This window comes from Gadus morhua, chromosome 13 (assembly GCF_902167405.1).
Source record: "Gadus morhua chromosome 13, gadMor3.0, whole genome shotgun sequence".
Lineage (NCBI taxonomy): Eukaryota > Metazoa > Chordata > Actinopteri > Gadiformes > Gadidae > Gadus > Gadus morhua.
In genome coordinates this window covers 4567134-4583557 of record NC_044060.1, presented here as the reverse complement: position 1 = coordinate 4583557, position 16424 = coordinate 4567134, and the positions used below count along the sequence as shown (strand labels likewise).

The following is a 16424-nucleotide window of genomic DNA, read 5'->3' as shown; positions in this document are numbered from 1 at the left end:
AACCACTCTTAAACATGCTCTATATTAAAACATCTAACCTCTGTAACCCTAACCCTTAAGTCTAATAATTAACTGCAATACTCTTATACATGTTCTAAAGTACAGTATTTAACTTTATTACAAACAGGTTATGTAGTATAATATCTTACTTTAATACTAAATCTTAATATCAAACTTCAATACTATAATACATTTTATACAGTATACCATCTTGCTTGAACACTCTAATATATGTTCTATAGTATAATAACTTACTTTATAACTCTCATACACGTTGGTATAATACATATTGAAATTCATGTTCTATAGTTTATTATCTAACTTTAAAACTCAAACACATGTTAGTTTGATGTCTAACTTTAATACTGTTATACACGCTATTTAGTATAACATCGAACCTGAATGCTCATATACATGTTATATAAAATAATATCCAACTTGAATTCTCTAATTCGGGTTATATAGTTAAATATCTAGCTTTAATACTCTAATACACGTTTGAATAATATCTCACTATAATACGGTAATACATATTATACATATTATAGTATGATATCTAACTTCAATATCCAAATCCTTTTTATTACACGTTCTATGTTAGAATAACTAACTTTAATACACGTTCTAAGTTTAGAATGTCTAACTTTAATGCACGTTCTAAGTTTAGAATGTCTAACTTTAATGCACGTTGAATGTCTAACTTTAATACACGTTCTATGTTAGAATGTCTAACTTTAATACACGTTCTATGTACTGTAATACAAGTTTTACAGTTGAATGTCTAACTCTAATTAGTTATATGTCTGAATGTCTAACTCTAATACACATTCTATATTAGAATGTCCTTAATACAGGTTCTATGTAATGTGTAACTCTAATAGATGGTCTAGGTTAGAATGTCCCTCACCATGTAAAGAGTTTTTCAGTGGGTCACAGGGCTGAGCTCTAGATTACAGGGACCTCAAGGGATTCTCAACTCTGTATTACAGAGGATTCTACCACATGAAACTGGGGGTTTGGGGTTGTGCGTGTGTGAACATTTCAGAGAGAGAGAGAGAGAGAGAGAGAGAGAGAGAGAGAGAGAGAGAGAGAGAGAGAGAGAGAGAGAGAGAGAGAGAGAGAGAGAGAGAGAGAGAGAGAGAGAGAGAGAGAGAGAGAGAGAGAGAGAGAGAGAGAGAGAGAGAGAGAGAGAGAGAGAGAGAGAGAGAGAGAGAGAGAGAGAGAGAGAGAGAGAGAGAGAGAGAGAGAGAGAGAGAGAGAGAGAGAGAGAGAGAGAGAGAGAGAGAGAGAGAGAGAGAGAGAGAGAGAGAGAGAGAGAGAGAGAGAGAGAGAGAGAGAGAGAGAGAGAGAGAGAGAGAGAGAGAGAGAGAGAGAGAGAGAGAGAGAGAGAGAGAGATGGGGTCAGGGTTAGTCATCACCCCATTTCCCTCCAGTAGGACTCTTCTAACTGGGTAAAAACATTTAGGTAGTTAAGATTGATAAACGTAACATTGTCTATTCATTTTTATTACTATTATATTGTTTAGACAGTGATTTTCAATCTCCTAATGAAGGTGTTATGTGGAATTGAATTCTTGTAACAGACGTATTTACAATATTTGAAAAACAAGTTAATTTAAAATGAATACATTGTTATTTAAATATTCTTCAGTAAATATAGAATGATGGATTATTATTCCACAAATTCATTTTGTGCATTCCATAATGTTTTTGGTTCCATTTGTGTTTGCTAAATAAACACACTGGGAGCAGTGGCCTTGCTGACTCTTTCTTTCCACTGAACACGGCCTTGCTATCAAAACTGTGTCTTGATGACAATCCAGCTGCATAACCTAAAGTCAAATGTCGGGGCTAACTGCACTGACATCCTCCGTGCCCCGCTGCAAATGGCGGCCTGGTCGCTCCACGTCTCTACCAAACACAGAGAAATAGTTGCGCGTGCGCAGTGCGGTCGCCTCGGTGCCCTGTACAAGATGTCTGAGCAGGCGGGAGGAGAGGGAGGAGGACCGACGGTACCAGCAGAGCCCGCAACAATCCACTACACATCAACTACTTAACCCCGCAAGGTAAGAGACAGCCGCGCCGCGGAGCCGCCACTGGATAACACTCGTGTGTATGACGGATGTTTTGCGCTTCGGGTGATCGCAGCGGAGGTTGCCGGGCCGCCGTTCCGTAAATAAAGAGATAAACAGTGAAACACGAAACAGTCGGCGCGGTTTGTCGTTAGGGGCGGCACCGCCATTTTGTGTACGGGCAAAGTGCGCCAAGCTTCACGTCCACGGCGGTTGGTCCTGTGCGCTGGGGTGTACACGGACACGTTAAAACCATACATGGCACGGTAGTGTCTCTCCCTGGCTTTATTTTAACGTCTCGATAGAGAGGTTTGGTCCGGGGTAAGTGTGGCAGCTTGGCGGCTTTTCTCCGCTCTGTTCGTGCGGAGCGACGGAGCCTTTGTTTTAAACCCTGCTCCGCGCCGCACGGCGCATGCGTAGTACTAACGCCTTCGTCCATGTCACTGCGATCATTCCGCCACTTCGTACACATCCATGATAATAAACCATTATATTGTGCATTATAACCGATTTCATCAGTCAATAATGTTAGATACCTATTCTCAACACTATTCCCTTATCAAACTGAAATGGACAAATAAATGGTTTCGTGTGAACTACTCCCGCCTTCTCCGTTTCCATCGCTTCGTTCCCAGCCCTGTGTGTCAAGGCATCTGTCACTTGGCGTCTTTGTTGTATTGTGTATTATTATTATGTATTATGTGTACTCAGTGCATCAGGTGTGTGCAGTTTGAATGAAATCGACAGGATAGATATTACAGTGTCGCTTCTTGTGCCTTGATAAACATTAGAAACCATGACGTGACCGCTGAATGGGGATCACTATACTTGAATAATCTTACTCATAGTAATGACAGAAAACAGTCTTAGAGTGGGCTTCCCGCTTAAAAGTGACCCGATTAAGCAACCCAACAGTATCCTAATGTATAAGATACGATACACAAGTACAGGTAAACACGGCGATGACGCGCTGGGAGAGCCACGCCCCCTGAGCGCCACATACAAATCATTATTTCCATAGGGCTTACATGTTACATTATTTACATGAGTTGACATTATTTACATGACTTTGAATCGAGTGTGTATGGGTAATATGGATAACCCTATTATTTAATATGGAGATTATGTCGTAGTTGTTATTATTATATATGAGGAGTATTATAGTTATACAGAGTTTAGGGTTATTGTATGTAGTTGTTTATTATTAAATGTATGCACATCCAAGCATTACTGGGTAAGCTAGCAGTAAATGTACTGGGAAATATTCTAATATTAACTGGACAACAGTTGAACCAGGCTGACCTCCAGACTCAAGCAGATTCCAGGAGATCCCAGTGAACCGTCTACCACCTAAAGCCAAATTGTCCAATTAGTTTCTAACTATTTATTTGTAATACTGTTTCATTCCTCACCTAGTTGGTTTGAAAATAAAATCAGTGTGGAAGTGTTCCACTGCTGTTTAGCTCGAGGTTAGCATCACTCTGCCCTCTCTGCAGCTGTTTTACTGAGGGCCGCTGAGATGTCCAACGAGAGTCCAACTTTGGTAAAGGGGGAGGGGCCTGTGACCCTGTCACCGTCTGGCTCCACCCCCTCACAGGGCTCGCCCCTCTCCCCTACCAGCGCCTCCAAAGGCCCCGAGCTGCCAGGTAGACACACACACACACACACACACACACACACACACACACACACACACACACACACACACACACACACACACACACACACACACACAGTTAACATAGTGAGTGTGTGTGTGTGTGTGTGTGTGTGTGTGTGTAGATGAGTTGCTGCAGGCAGGCTGGGGCCGGTGCTGGTCCAAGCGGGAGAACCGTCCATATTATTTTAACCGCTTCACTAACCAGTCCCTGTGGGAGATGCCGGTCCTGGGGCAGCACGACGTCATCGTGAGTACCCCCTCTCTAACCAGCAGCCATCCACTGGTTGGTAGCTTCCAGCTACCAAATGACACACACCCGCCTACTGTTTGACTTGGCCTTTCAACCGCAAGACAGGAGAATAACGCCCCCGTCAGAATCAGGACTTTGTGTTTCACTTGGTCTGGGAACACCAACTTGACCTGTGTGCGTTTCAGCTCACGGGTCATTTCTCTACATGGATAATTGCCTTTTCAACATGTTCTCAATGGAAGATACTGGGTCTCCTGTTTCTGTAACTACTATAACCGTTATCTATGCTGCATTAACCGCTATAGCTATCAACTGACTTAATTTGACAGCACTCTAACTACCAACTACCGTTTAATACATAGCATTAAGTACTGTAACTTTCAAATAAAATAAAATACACAGCATTAGTACTATAAATATCAACTTACATTAAATATTTATTATTATTTCACAGCCTTAACTATCACCATAACTAGCACCTACCCTTAAATACAGAGCTTGAACTACTATTACTATCGACTACTGTTTACTACACAGCATTAATTACTCTAAATATAAATGAACATTAGCAACTTTAACTCAGCCAACATCAACTACTCTAAGCATAAACTAAAATTCAACTTAACATTAACTACTATAACTATCAACTACCGTTTGCACAGCTTTAACCACTATAACTATCACCTCACTTAAACTTCACAGCAATAACTACTATAGCTATACAAAATAATTAACCATAAGGTGTGTGTGTGTGTGTGTGTGTGTGTGTGTGTGTGTGTGTGTGTGTGTGTGTGTGTGTGTGTGTGTGTGTGTGTGTGTGTGTGTGTGTGTGTGTGTGTGCCTGCCTGTCCGTGTGTGGGTGTGTGTGTGACTGCCTGTCCGTGTGTGACTGTGTGTGTGTGTGCGTGTGTGTGTGTGTGTGTGTGTAGTCTGATCCATTAGGTCTCAATGCAGCCCCGGAGGAAGGAGCAGATTGTAACCTAGGCAACGGGCAGAGGAAGAGGAGGATATCTGAAGAGCAGGGGGCGGAGGCTAACAATTTTAAACGAGCCAAGGTATTGTTCAGAACAATCAATTTGTTTGTTGATCAACAGGGGATTGAAATGTTACACCGGTTCCTTCAGTAAAATTGACTTGACAAAAAGTTAGCAATAATTTTACCTTTTTAACTCAATCGAAATACAAAGTACCTAAAAGTCGGGCACCATTGAGGAGCATGTGTCCCAAATCTGGTGTCATTTCAATCTGTAGTTCATGTGATGCAGATTTTTAAAGGTTTTCCAAACCTTTCAAGGTAGAGAAAAATCAATCAAGACTCAACTCATGGATTCCTTGAGGAAAAAAACTGCTCAGCCATCAAATAAGTCCCAGAAATCCCGTTTCAGAGTCCTTAAAGGGTTCTACACACTGGCCCAACCGTTGGCCATCCAAAACGTTTGGGGAGACTCGGACGAGTTCCGGAAGCAATCCTTTCCGTTTGTTCAGCTGTGTTGGAAGCCTTTGGACCCGCGCTGACAGTTTCTTGAGAGCATTGGCGTCTGAGGATCGAAGCCTCTGATAGGTTGTGTGCCGCCGGCACGCGGTGTGCGGGCCCCTTAAGTTAAACTGGTTCAGCACGTCAAACAAGGACCAAATAACCAGTTTCAGAAAAACTTGCCTACTGGGATTGGGGTCATGGCTGTTTAGGTTTGATCCCAAATGACAGCTTCTGGACACCTGCTTACTTCCAGTTACCATATGTGGGCCCAATTGGACATCTCCCAAATGGTTACGTTAGGAGGGGTTGGGTTTAAAGTTTTTGCTCCCTTCACTTTTCATATTAAATAATGATTAATCCCTAAACAAACAAATGGTTAAATGTCTTTTATGGTTAAATGCCCAACTTTTTGCTCTTGGTTGGGTGTCTCTCAAAAACTTTCAGAGGAGAAAGTTAGTGAAGGAGTAACATGTGTACATATTTTTGCTTGCTTTGCAACCACACTGATCATAAAAATATATCTCTTACTGAAATTGACCTTTTCTTGCAGGTCGAGCCGACGACTCCCATCTCCCCCAGCGCACCGGGGGCCAAGCCCTGGAACTCCGCCCCCGACGACAAGCAGAGCCAACCGGCAACCCCCAGCACTCCCAGCACTCCCAGTACCCCAGGCACCCCGGGTGCTAAACCCTGGAGCTCCGCCCCTGAGGACAAGCAGAGCCAATCCGCACCCAGTGTAGCTCCTGGCCCCTCCCCTGCACCATACAGACCTGCAGTGTAAGCACACAGACGAATCCTCTCTCCCCTCTCTCTCTCTCTCCCGCTCTACTGAGTTTAGTGTCTCCACTGTTTTTCGACCTATAATGACTGTACTCTGGTGAGCTCTGCTACGTTTAGTACACTATGTTTAGGTCTCTACTGCTTTAGTTAAAGGGCGTCTGTACTGCGTGGAGTCTCGACCGAGTCTCTGCTGTGTTAAGTGTCTTCTTTGTCTCTACTGTCAGTGTCTACTGGGACTTGGACATCCCCACCAACGCGGTGATCCGAGAGAGGCCCCCGGACCCCCAGCTGCCCCCCCACCCGGAGGTGGAGCTGCATCGAGCTCAGCTGGTCACCAAGCTACGTCAGCACTACCTGGAGCTGTGCCACCAGAGAGAAGGTAGGCCCTCAGCACCACCTCTCAAACAAACGCCTGCTGGGGGAAAGGTAGAACTACAGCGCAAGAGACCCAAGGCTCACTTGTTCAAAGTTCACCGAGTCTCTGTGAACCCACTAATTGTAAGTTATACACCCTGGAACTTAAAAATAGTACTTAGCATCGTATCCTAGCTAGCTATGTTGTGTACAGGGAATGGGTTAACCTAGCGATTGTTAGTGCTTGGCACTTGGTTCAATGAACATCCTTACTGTAACAACAGAGATATATTGTTGTTTCTCTTTCTTCTGACAAATGTAATTATTGTAAGTCGCTTTGGATGAAAGAGTCTGCTAATTTCTTTTAATGTAAATGTAAATGTAACAACCAAAAAAAACTCGGCTTAGGAGAAGCTTAAACTATACCGAGGAATAAAACACGTCTTGTTAGAAAAGACTTTAACCTGGACTGAAACCGTACTGGTGAGAAGGTAGAACTACACCCAAATAAACCCCAACTGGGGAGAAAGGTGGGACCTCGGCCAAATAGTTCTCTAATAGTTGTACTTCCTGTTTGGGCGTTTACTTCCTGTCCAGGTATCGACCCTCCCAGGGAGTCGTTCAACCGCTGGCTGTTGGAGAGGAAGGTGATCGACAAGGGGGGGGACCCCCTGTTGCCTAGCGACTGTGACCCTGTCATCTCCCCGTCCATGTTCAGAGAAGTGATGAATGACATTCCAATCAGGTACTAGTCTGTCTGTGTCTTGCTCCAATTGAAAGAAGATGATCATAGTATGATGATAGTATGACGGTATTTCTAAGTGTGTGTGTGTGTGTGTGTGTGTGTGTGTGTGTGTGTGTGTGTGTGTGTGTGTGTGTGTGTGTGTGTGTGTGTGTGTGTGTGTGTGTGTGTGTGTGTGTGTGTGTGTGTGTGTCTTAGGTTGTCTCGCATCAAGTATAAGGAAGAAGCCAGGAGACAGCTGTTTAGATATGCAGAGGCCGCCAAGAAGATGATTGACTCCAGGTGGGTACCAGCTAGCTACACCAGCTAGCCAAACAGCAAGCTACACTTATTAGCACTACCAGCTAGCTAGCTAGCTAGCTAGCTACACAAGCTATCCGCACCAGCTGGCTTAAGTCAATTGCAACACCAACTCAGTCCTTCAGCTAGCTACACTAGCTAGCTACAGCAGCAGCCTACACTCGCTGTCCACAGCTGCTATACCCATCTGATTGCTACAAGGACTAACACCCCCCCCCACCCCCAATGTAGGAATGCCCCTCAAGACAGCAGGAAGGTGGTGAAGTGGAACACTGAAGACACAATGAGCTGGCTGCGCCGCGACCACTCAGCCAGCAAGGAGGATTACATGGTAAGAAGCAGGGCTGCACGACATCGGAGGACAATCGTATTGCGACGTTTTGTCTCTCTGTGATATTTGTTGCAATGTGAACACATGTGGGGCAGCAGTAGCTCACGAGGTAGAGCTTGTTGGCTTGTAACTGCAAGTTACAAGTTACAAGACTGGTCCAGACGAGCTGGCTGTCGCCTTGCATTGTTCACTCCGCCATCGGTTTGTAAATGTGTGCATGAGTGGGTGGATGTCAGGCAAAATTGTAAAACGCTTTGGATAAAAGCTAGATTAATGTTAGAAAAAAAGAATGAATCCTGAATGAATTGTATAATGACTGGTAATGGTGTTAACTGTTCTGTGTGTGATGTTTACCGTACTGTGTGTGATGTGTACTGTACTGTGATGTGTACTGTACTGTGTGGGATGTGTACTGTACTGTGTGGGATGTGTACTGTACTGTGTGATGTGTACTGTACTGTGATGTGTACTGTACTGTGTGGGATGTGTACTGTAGTGTGGGATGTGTATTGTACTGTGGGATGTGTACTGTACTGTGTGATGTGTACTGTACTGTGTGATGTGTACTGTACTGTGTGATGTGTACTGTACTGTGTGGGATGTGTACTGTACTGTGTGGGATGTGTACTGTACTGTGGGATGTGTACTGTACTGTGGGATGTGTACTGTACTGTGTGGGATGTGTACTGTACTGTGGGATGTGTACTGTACTGTGGGATGTGTACTGTACTGTGGGATGTGTACTGTACTGTGGGATGTGTACTGTACTGTGGGATGTGTACTGTTCTGTGTGTGAGGTGTACTGTACTCTGTGATGTTTACTGTACCGTGTGTGATGGTCACTGTGTTCTGTTTGTCCTGCAGGACCGTCTGGATCACCTACGGAAGCAGTGCGGGCCTCACGTGACGGCGGTGGCTAAGGACTCGGTGGAGGGAATCTGCTCCAAGATCTACCACATCTCTGCAGAGTACAGCCGGCGCCTCAAAGCCGCCCACACCGCCTTGATGAAGGAATGCAACCTTTCAGGTAGGACCACAAGGGCGGGGCCAGCGTTGGGATTTTCATATCGTCAAGTCATGATCACCGATATACGATTCTGATCGCCGTTATACGATCCGATCGCTGATATACGATTCCGATCGCCGCTATACAACCCTATTGCCAGCATAATAGTCATCCCTTTAAATGCAATACACGATTCAGAAATCAGAAATTGGCACAAGTTCAATTCAACTTGTTTGTATTGCCCTTAATCACCCTTACAGTCTCAAAGGGCTTAAAAAGCCAACAATTATGACCCCCCCCCCCTGACTCAAGCCCCAAAGAGGGCAAGAGAAAACTCCCTTAATTAGCAAGGAAGAAATCAATTTTGAGGAGGGAGTCTAACACACACACACACACACACACACACACACACACACACACACACACACACACACACACACACACACACACACACACACACACACACACACACACACACACACACACACACACACACACGCATCTGATGAGGCATAACGTGTGTGTGTGTGTGTGTGTGTGTGTGTAGAGGGCTGTGAGCCCCCAGAGGTCCAGGACCGGCTGGTGTACTGCTACCCGGCCCGCCTGGCGTCGCCCTCCCCCCCCCAGCCCCGCGTGGAGCTCCACTTTGAGAACGAGGTGGCCTGCCTGCGCTACAAAGGAGAGATGGTGAAGATCAACAGAGGACACTTCAGCAAACTGGTCAGTTACACTGCTGCTGCTACTACTACGAGTACTACTATGAGTACTAATGCTATACTGTACTACATTTATATCTAGGGCATTCAGCAGATGCTTTTATCCAAAGCGACTTACAATTAGTACCTTTTTCCCGAAGAAAGAGAAACAACCATATGTCACTGTCGGTACAGTAAGGATGTTCATAGAACCAAGTGCCAAGCACTAACGATCACTAGGTCAACCCATTCCCCGTATGCAACAGAGATAGCTAGGATAAGACGCTACATGATGCCAAGTATTTTTAAGTGCAAGGATGTACAGACAAGTAGTGCGTGAGAGGGGGTGGCTATGCGAAGTCTCGGGGAACTCTGAACAAGTGACTAGTGCTACTTCTACGAGTACTACCATGAGTACTACTTCAGTACTGTACTAACACCGCGGGTGTCTGTGTGTAGGAGCTGCTATACCGGTACAGCTGTATCGACGACGCCCGCTTTGAGAAGTTCCTGTCCAGAGTCTGGTGTCTCATCAAACGCTACCAGGTGATTACTCCGCTAACTCCTCAGCTAACACTGGCAGTCGACTAGCTAACTTATCTAAGCTTATGGAACAGGTTATCAAATGAAAAGTAAAGGAATAAAGGCAGAATTCTGAAACCTATTTGGAATGCTGGGTTATGTTTGAACTTGTAAAGGTTTGGTTTGGACAAAGGTTTTTAATGCCATAGTTAGATTTATCTAGTTAGCCAAATCACCAGCTGACTAGCAAATCACCAGCTAGCTAGCAAACCACCAGCTAGCTATCTAACCAGCAGCTATATAGCTTACCAACAGCTAGCTAGTTATCTACCAGCTAGCTGGCTATCGACCAGCTATCTACCAAGCAAACTGTTGTCACTACCAGTAGTGTTGAACTCGCTGCACTGTCTGTCCTCAGGTCATGTTTGGCAGTGGGGTCAACGAGGGGACGGGCCTGCAGGGGGCGCTGCCCGTGGCGGTGTTTGAAGCGCTGAACAAACAGTTTGGCGTTTCCTTTGAATGTTTTGCGTCTCCTCTCAACTGCTACTTCAAACAGTTCTGCTCCGCCTTCCCCGACACCGACGGCTTCTTCGGCTCTCGAGGGTAAGGCGGTTTATGAATTAATAGGAGGAGTTCTAGGGTGTTAGACCGGGAGGGATGGGATCTAGAGGGTGATGGGTTCTTGAGGATGATGGGTTCTAGACTTGGTTCTAGAGGGTGATGGGTTCTTGAGGATGATGCGTTCTAGACTTTGTTCTAGAGGGTGATGGGTTCTAGAGGGTGATGGGTTCTAGAGGGGGATGGGTTCTAGACTGGGTTCTAGAGGGTAATGGGTTGTAGAGGGGGATGGGGTCTAGCTTGAGTTCTAGAGGGTTATGGGTTCTAGAGGGTGATGGGTTCTGGAGGGCGATGGGTTCTAGACTCATTCTAGTGGTGAGGTGGGCATTACATTCTGGTAACACATTCTAGCGTTTCGTGAGGTCAAACGTCAATGCTAATTCAAAACTTACAAGATGGCAAAAATAAAGAACTCCCCTTCTCTGAAAATAAGAAACTATAAATATATCAACCATAAATACCCCAGTGGGTCGTATCAGAGGGATGAATAGGGTTGATCTTCTGATGTCTTCCGATCCCGTCTGCAGGCCGTTCCTCAGCTTCCGTCCCGCCAGCGGCTCCTTCGAGGCCAACCCACCCTTCAGCGAGGAGCTCATGGACGCCATGGTGACACACTTTGAGGTGAGGCTGGGATCTAATCTCCACCAGTCCCTGCTCTGTCGTCTGTAGTCCCCTGGTCTGTGTGTGTGTGTGTGTGTGTGTGTGTGTGTGTGTGTGTGTGTGTGTGTGTGTGTGTGTGTGTGTGTGTGTGTGTGTGTGTGTGTGTGTGTGTGTGTGTGTGTGTGTGTGTGTGTGTGTGCGCGCTTGTGTGTGTGCAATGGTTTGTATCTGTCATTTATGTACATTTATTATGACTTGCGGACATAAAGAGGTTAAAACGTGTGTGTGTGTGTGTGTGTGTGTGTGTGTGTGTGTTTCAGGAGCTCCTGGACAGCTCCACCGAGCCGCTGTCCTTCATCATCTTCGTCCCCGAGTGGCGCGACCCCGCGACCCCGGCCCTCATCAGGCTGGAGGCCAGCCGCTTCCTGAGGCACCAGCTCACCGTGTCGGCCTACGAACACGAGTACCGCTCGGGCAGCCAGCACATCTGCAAGAGGTACTAGTAACAAGGCTACTAGAACCACAACAACACTACTAGAACCACAACAACACTACTAGAACCACAACAACACTACTGGAACCACAACAACACTACTAGAACCACAACAACACTACTAGAACCACAACAACACTACTAGAACCACAACAACACTACTAGAACCACAACAACACTACTGGCACAACAACACTACTAGAACCACAACAACACTACTGGAACCACAACAACACTACTAGAACCACAACAACACTACTAGAACCACAACAACACTACTAGAACCACAACAACACTACTGGCACAACAACAACACTACTAGAACCACAACAACACTACTAGAACCACAACAACACTACTAGAACCACAACAACACTACTGGCACAACAATAACACTACTAGAACCACAACAACACTACTAGAACCACAACAACACTACTAGAACCACAACAACACTACTAGAACCACAACAACACTACTAGAACCACAACAACACTACTAGAACCACAACACTACTAGAACCACAACACTACTAGAACCACAACAACACTACTAGAACCACAACAACACTACTAGAACCACAACACTACTAGAACCACAACACTACTAGAACCACAACAACACTACTGGAACCACAACACTACTAGAACCACAACAACACTACTAGAACCACAACAACACTACTAGAACCACAACAACACTACTAGAACCACAACAACACTACTAGAACCACAACAACACTACTAGAACCACAACAACACTACTAGAACCACAACACTACTAGAACCACAACACTACTAGAACCACAACAACACTACTGGAACCACAACACTACTAGAACCACAACAACACTACTAGAACCACAACAACACTACTAGAACCACAACAACACTACTAGAACCACAACAACACCACTGGCACAACAACAACACTACTAGAACCACAACAACGCTACTAGAACCACAACAACGCTACTAGAACCACAACAACGCTACTAGAACCACAACAACGCTACTAGAACCACAACAACACTACTAGAACCACAACAACACTACTAGAACCACAACAACACTACTGGCACAACAACAACACTACTAGAACCACAACAACACTACTAGAACCACAACAACACTACTGGCACAACAACAACACTACTAGAACCACAACAACACTACTAGAACCACAACAACACTACTAGAACCACAACAACACTACTAGAACCACACTAATACGACTTGTATCATAAAACACAAACCATACCATGTTTAAAACATGAACCATACCATGTTTAAAGTTGCATGAGTGAGATTGGGCAATTCGCAGAGACTTCCTGGATCTAAAACCCTAACTGGCTGTGCCACTTTGTGACGTGAACTAACGTAGCTTGTCTGACTGGGTGGTACGATTCTTGTTTACGATTAAGGCGAGAGGTACAGGCTGGTTATACCAGTTATAGGCGGTTATAGGAGGATCACTATGACTATTGCTCAGCCTTGACTACAGATATGTCGGGTTTATTACAGCTATGAGCTAGCTGAGATGTAACACATTGCTACTTTATCACGTATCCTACGATCAGGCCTACCGTGTTTACTACAACACTGCTGCAATGTTGGGATATAATATTTAAGCAGGATTGGGGTGGATCTAACCTGTAAACTAAATAGTACTAACCAGTGTTTACAACTATTACTACCACTACCTCCAGGGAGGAGATGTACTACAAGCTGGCAGTGGTGTTAGTTAGTATGATAACTAGGCCTAACCAGAGTTTACTACCCCTCCAGGGACGAGATGTACTACAAGGCGGTCCACGGTGGTGTTAGTTGGTATGATAACTAGTCCTAACCAGAGTTTACTACCCCTCCAGGGACGAGATGTACTACAAGGCGGTCCACGGCACGGTCGTGTTCTTCCTGCAGAACGCGGCCGGTTTTGCCAAGTGGGAGCCGAACGCCGAGCGCCTGGCCGAGATCACGTCGGCCTATCAGAGCAGCTCCTCCCGGCCGGGCCCCGCCCCCGCCGCCCCCCCGGGAGACAAAGACCCCACCCCCAAAGCAGCAACAACAACAACAACGACGACGACCGCAACAACAGAACGGACAACTAGTGTGGAGTCACCTGGTCCCCATGACAACAACAACAACACCAACAACACCAACAGTAGCTCACTAGAGAAGTCTTCTAGTGATTAATATTTGGCTGACCTGGGAACTGCCCTTGTGTCCACAGACACACACACACACACACAAACACGCGCGCGCGCGCACACACACACACACACCACACACCACACACACCCTCCGGCCGAGGACCTGATTGAGGCCATGGTGGATCCTGTACAGTAGCTGAACGTGAACATGATGTTCGTCCATTATTCTCTTTCTCATCAAATTGGAATTGCTTTAATTTAACACTTTTTTTCTAAAGAAAAAAAAAACATGACCGTATCATAGAGCCTGAAATATAGTTTGTTTAAACAAAACCAAAGTGTTAAGAATGATATATATGTATAAAGCTATATAATGTCAAAGTAGACCTGCAGCTGTATCTGTCTCCCGTTTGTATAATGAATGAGTTTCTGGTCCAGTTTCGTTTGTTTGGCTCTGCGTGAGGCATGTTGCTCTACCCCCCCCTACTGGTCTATTCCCAGTGTGGGGTCCGCCCTCTACTGGTCCAGGCCTTATTATGCAGCAGCAGCTGTTTTCCTGCCGTCTGCTGCATTTTAATATTTGATCCATTCATTACGAACGTTCTCTCGTTAACTATCAAATCAATGCGACGACATGGCAGTCTCTGAACGGGCACACATGTCACATTCCCTATGTACCATGGTCCTATTTGGTGCACTATTTAAGGAACAGGTGTGGGATAATTGGGGCTCCAATGGCCCCAACAAACAGCAGCTGTTGGCCGACTTGACTTTCCCCGAAAACAGCCGACAAGAACCAATGGTCTGGCCTACTGGCCTGTGTTGCCCCTTTACGTTCGTTGGGACAGTGTTGCTGTAAAATGTATTACCACACTGTCCCAACAGAAGTCAACCAACTAAGAAAGGCCAGTGTGCATACCCCTTTAACTTGCACCCTCTGGCATGCTCCGACCATATCTATCGGATGATTTTGATTACAATGAAAACGTAGAACAACAGAGTATATCATGAATGATAGAAATACATTGGGAATGATTAAAATATAATTGAAGATTGAATGACACTAGGAAGATGAGATGAATGTAAACAACGCGTGGTTTGACCTCACCAACATGGCGGACCGCGCGTACGGGGAGGGCCAGACTTTCACCACGCCCATACGGTTGCTCTGCGCATGCGTGCTCGACGATCTGCTTCTACTGAGGAAGTGGGTCAAAACATCGATCGAAACATTTCAAATAATTGTATTATCTCAACTTATAAAGAGTTGTTGGTCTGTATGCTGAAGAATATACAAACTAGAGAATCTGTCCTTGGCTAGCATTAACCTAACTAGTAGCCGTGTGCTCGAAGGCGATAGTTTCTAAGAAGTATCGGTTCTCTAGCGTCGGTGCTGCTGTCCGAGCGTCACATCTCCAGGTAACATCATCTCCCGGTTAACTATGACATCACATCTTCATGTTATCACTCACAACTACTGGTTAACTGAGACCTCACATCTTCATGTTCACTTTTACATCACAACTCCGGGTTAACTATGACATCTCATCTTCATGTTCACTATAACATCACAACTCCGGGTTAACTATGACATAAAATCTTCATGTTCACCATAACATCACAACTCCTGGTTAACTGTGACATCACATCTCCGGGTTAACTAACATTGCACATCCAATTTAACTGTGACATCCCATCTCCTGGTTAACTATGACATCACACATCCGAGTTAACTGTGACATAACACATCCGGGTTAACTGTGACATCACATATCCAGGTTAACTATGACATCATAACTCCTGGTTAACTGTGACATCACATCTCCAGGTTAATTGTGACATCACATCTCCGGGTTAACTGTGACATCACATCTCCGCGTTAACTGTGACATCACATCTTCTGGTCAACTGTGACATCACATCTCCGGGTTAACTGTGACATCACATCTCCAGGTGATCGGTACCATGGGAGCTCACCGGGGAGACGGACGGCGGGACTGGCCTGAGGCCGACGTGGTAAGCAGCGTCTGGATACACATCATCTGACGACTGGTCATGTGACGTTAGTTCCGTCTACGGGACAAATCATCAGGTAGAACCACAACATGTAGAAGAGGTTACAAAATTGTTCTGTGCCAGTGCTAATATTACTGTGTGTGTGTGTGTGTGTGTGTGTGTGTGTGTGTGTGTGTCTGTGTCTGTGTTCTCCAGCAGAACCCGTGGAACCTCATGATCAAACACCGCCAGGTCCAGCGCAGAGGGAGAAGATCTCACATGGTGGTTAGGTGAGACTTGTTGTCATGGTGATAGAACTCATGATAGCTAGACCTGTTGTCATGGTGATAGAACTCATGATAGTTAGACCTGTTGTC

The 16424-nt window shown here is 45.4% G+C and overlaps 2 protein-coding genes across 6 annotated transcripts in view; both read left to right on the top strand.

Moving 5' to 3' along the window:
• The first annotated feature begins 1930 nt into the window (after window positions 1–1930).
• pcif1 (phosphorylated CTD interacting factor 1) lies at window positions 1931–14438 on the top strand. The gene is made up of 16 exons (XM_030374915.1): window positions 1931–2066; window positions 3569–3718; window positions 3855–3979; window positions 4912–5037; window positions 6010–6236; window positions 6464–6618; window positions 7191–7338; window positions 7534–7617; window positions 7867–7966; window positions 8831–8993; window positions 9520–9692; window positions 10127–10213; window positions 10608–10792; window positions 11335–11428; window positions 11728–11903; window positions 13771–14438. Exons 2-16 carry the CDS (start codon window positions 3592–3594, stop codon window positions 14093–14095), a joined length of 2295 nt encoding a protein of 764 aa, XP_030230775.1. The 5' UTR covers window positions 1931–2066; window positions 3569–3591; the 3' UTR covers window positions 14096–14438.
• Window positions 14439–15202: 764 nt separating this feature from the next.
• LOC115557248 (deoxynucleotidyltransferase terminal-interacting protein 1) overlaps window positions 15203–16424 on the top strand; it is a 5211-nt gene continuing 3989 nt past the window's right edge. The window contains exons 1-3 of one of the 5 annotated variants that reach the window (XM_030374920.1): window positions 15203–15471; window positions 16006–16068; window positions 16264–16337. In XM_030374920.1, coding sequence (XP_030230780.1) covers window positions 16018–16068; window positions 16264–16337 — 125 coding nt within the window. In that variant the 5' untranslated portion in view covers window positions 15203–15471; window positions 16006–16017. Of the gene's footprint in view, window positions 15472–15880; window positions 16069–16263; window positions 16338–16424 lie in introns of all 5 variants that reach the window. The other 4 variants (XM_030374918.1, XM_030374916.1, XM_030374919.1 and 1 more) reach the window with 4 other exon arrangements.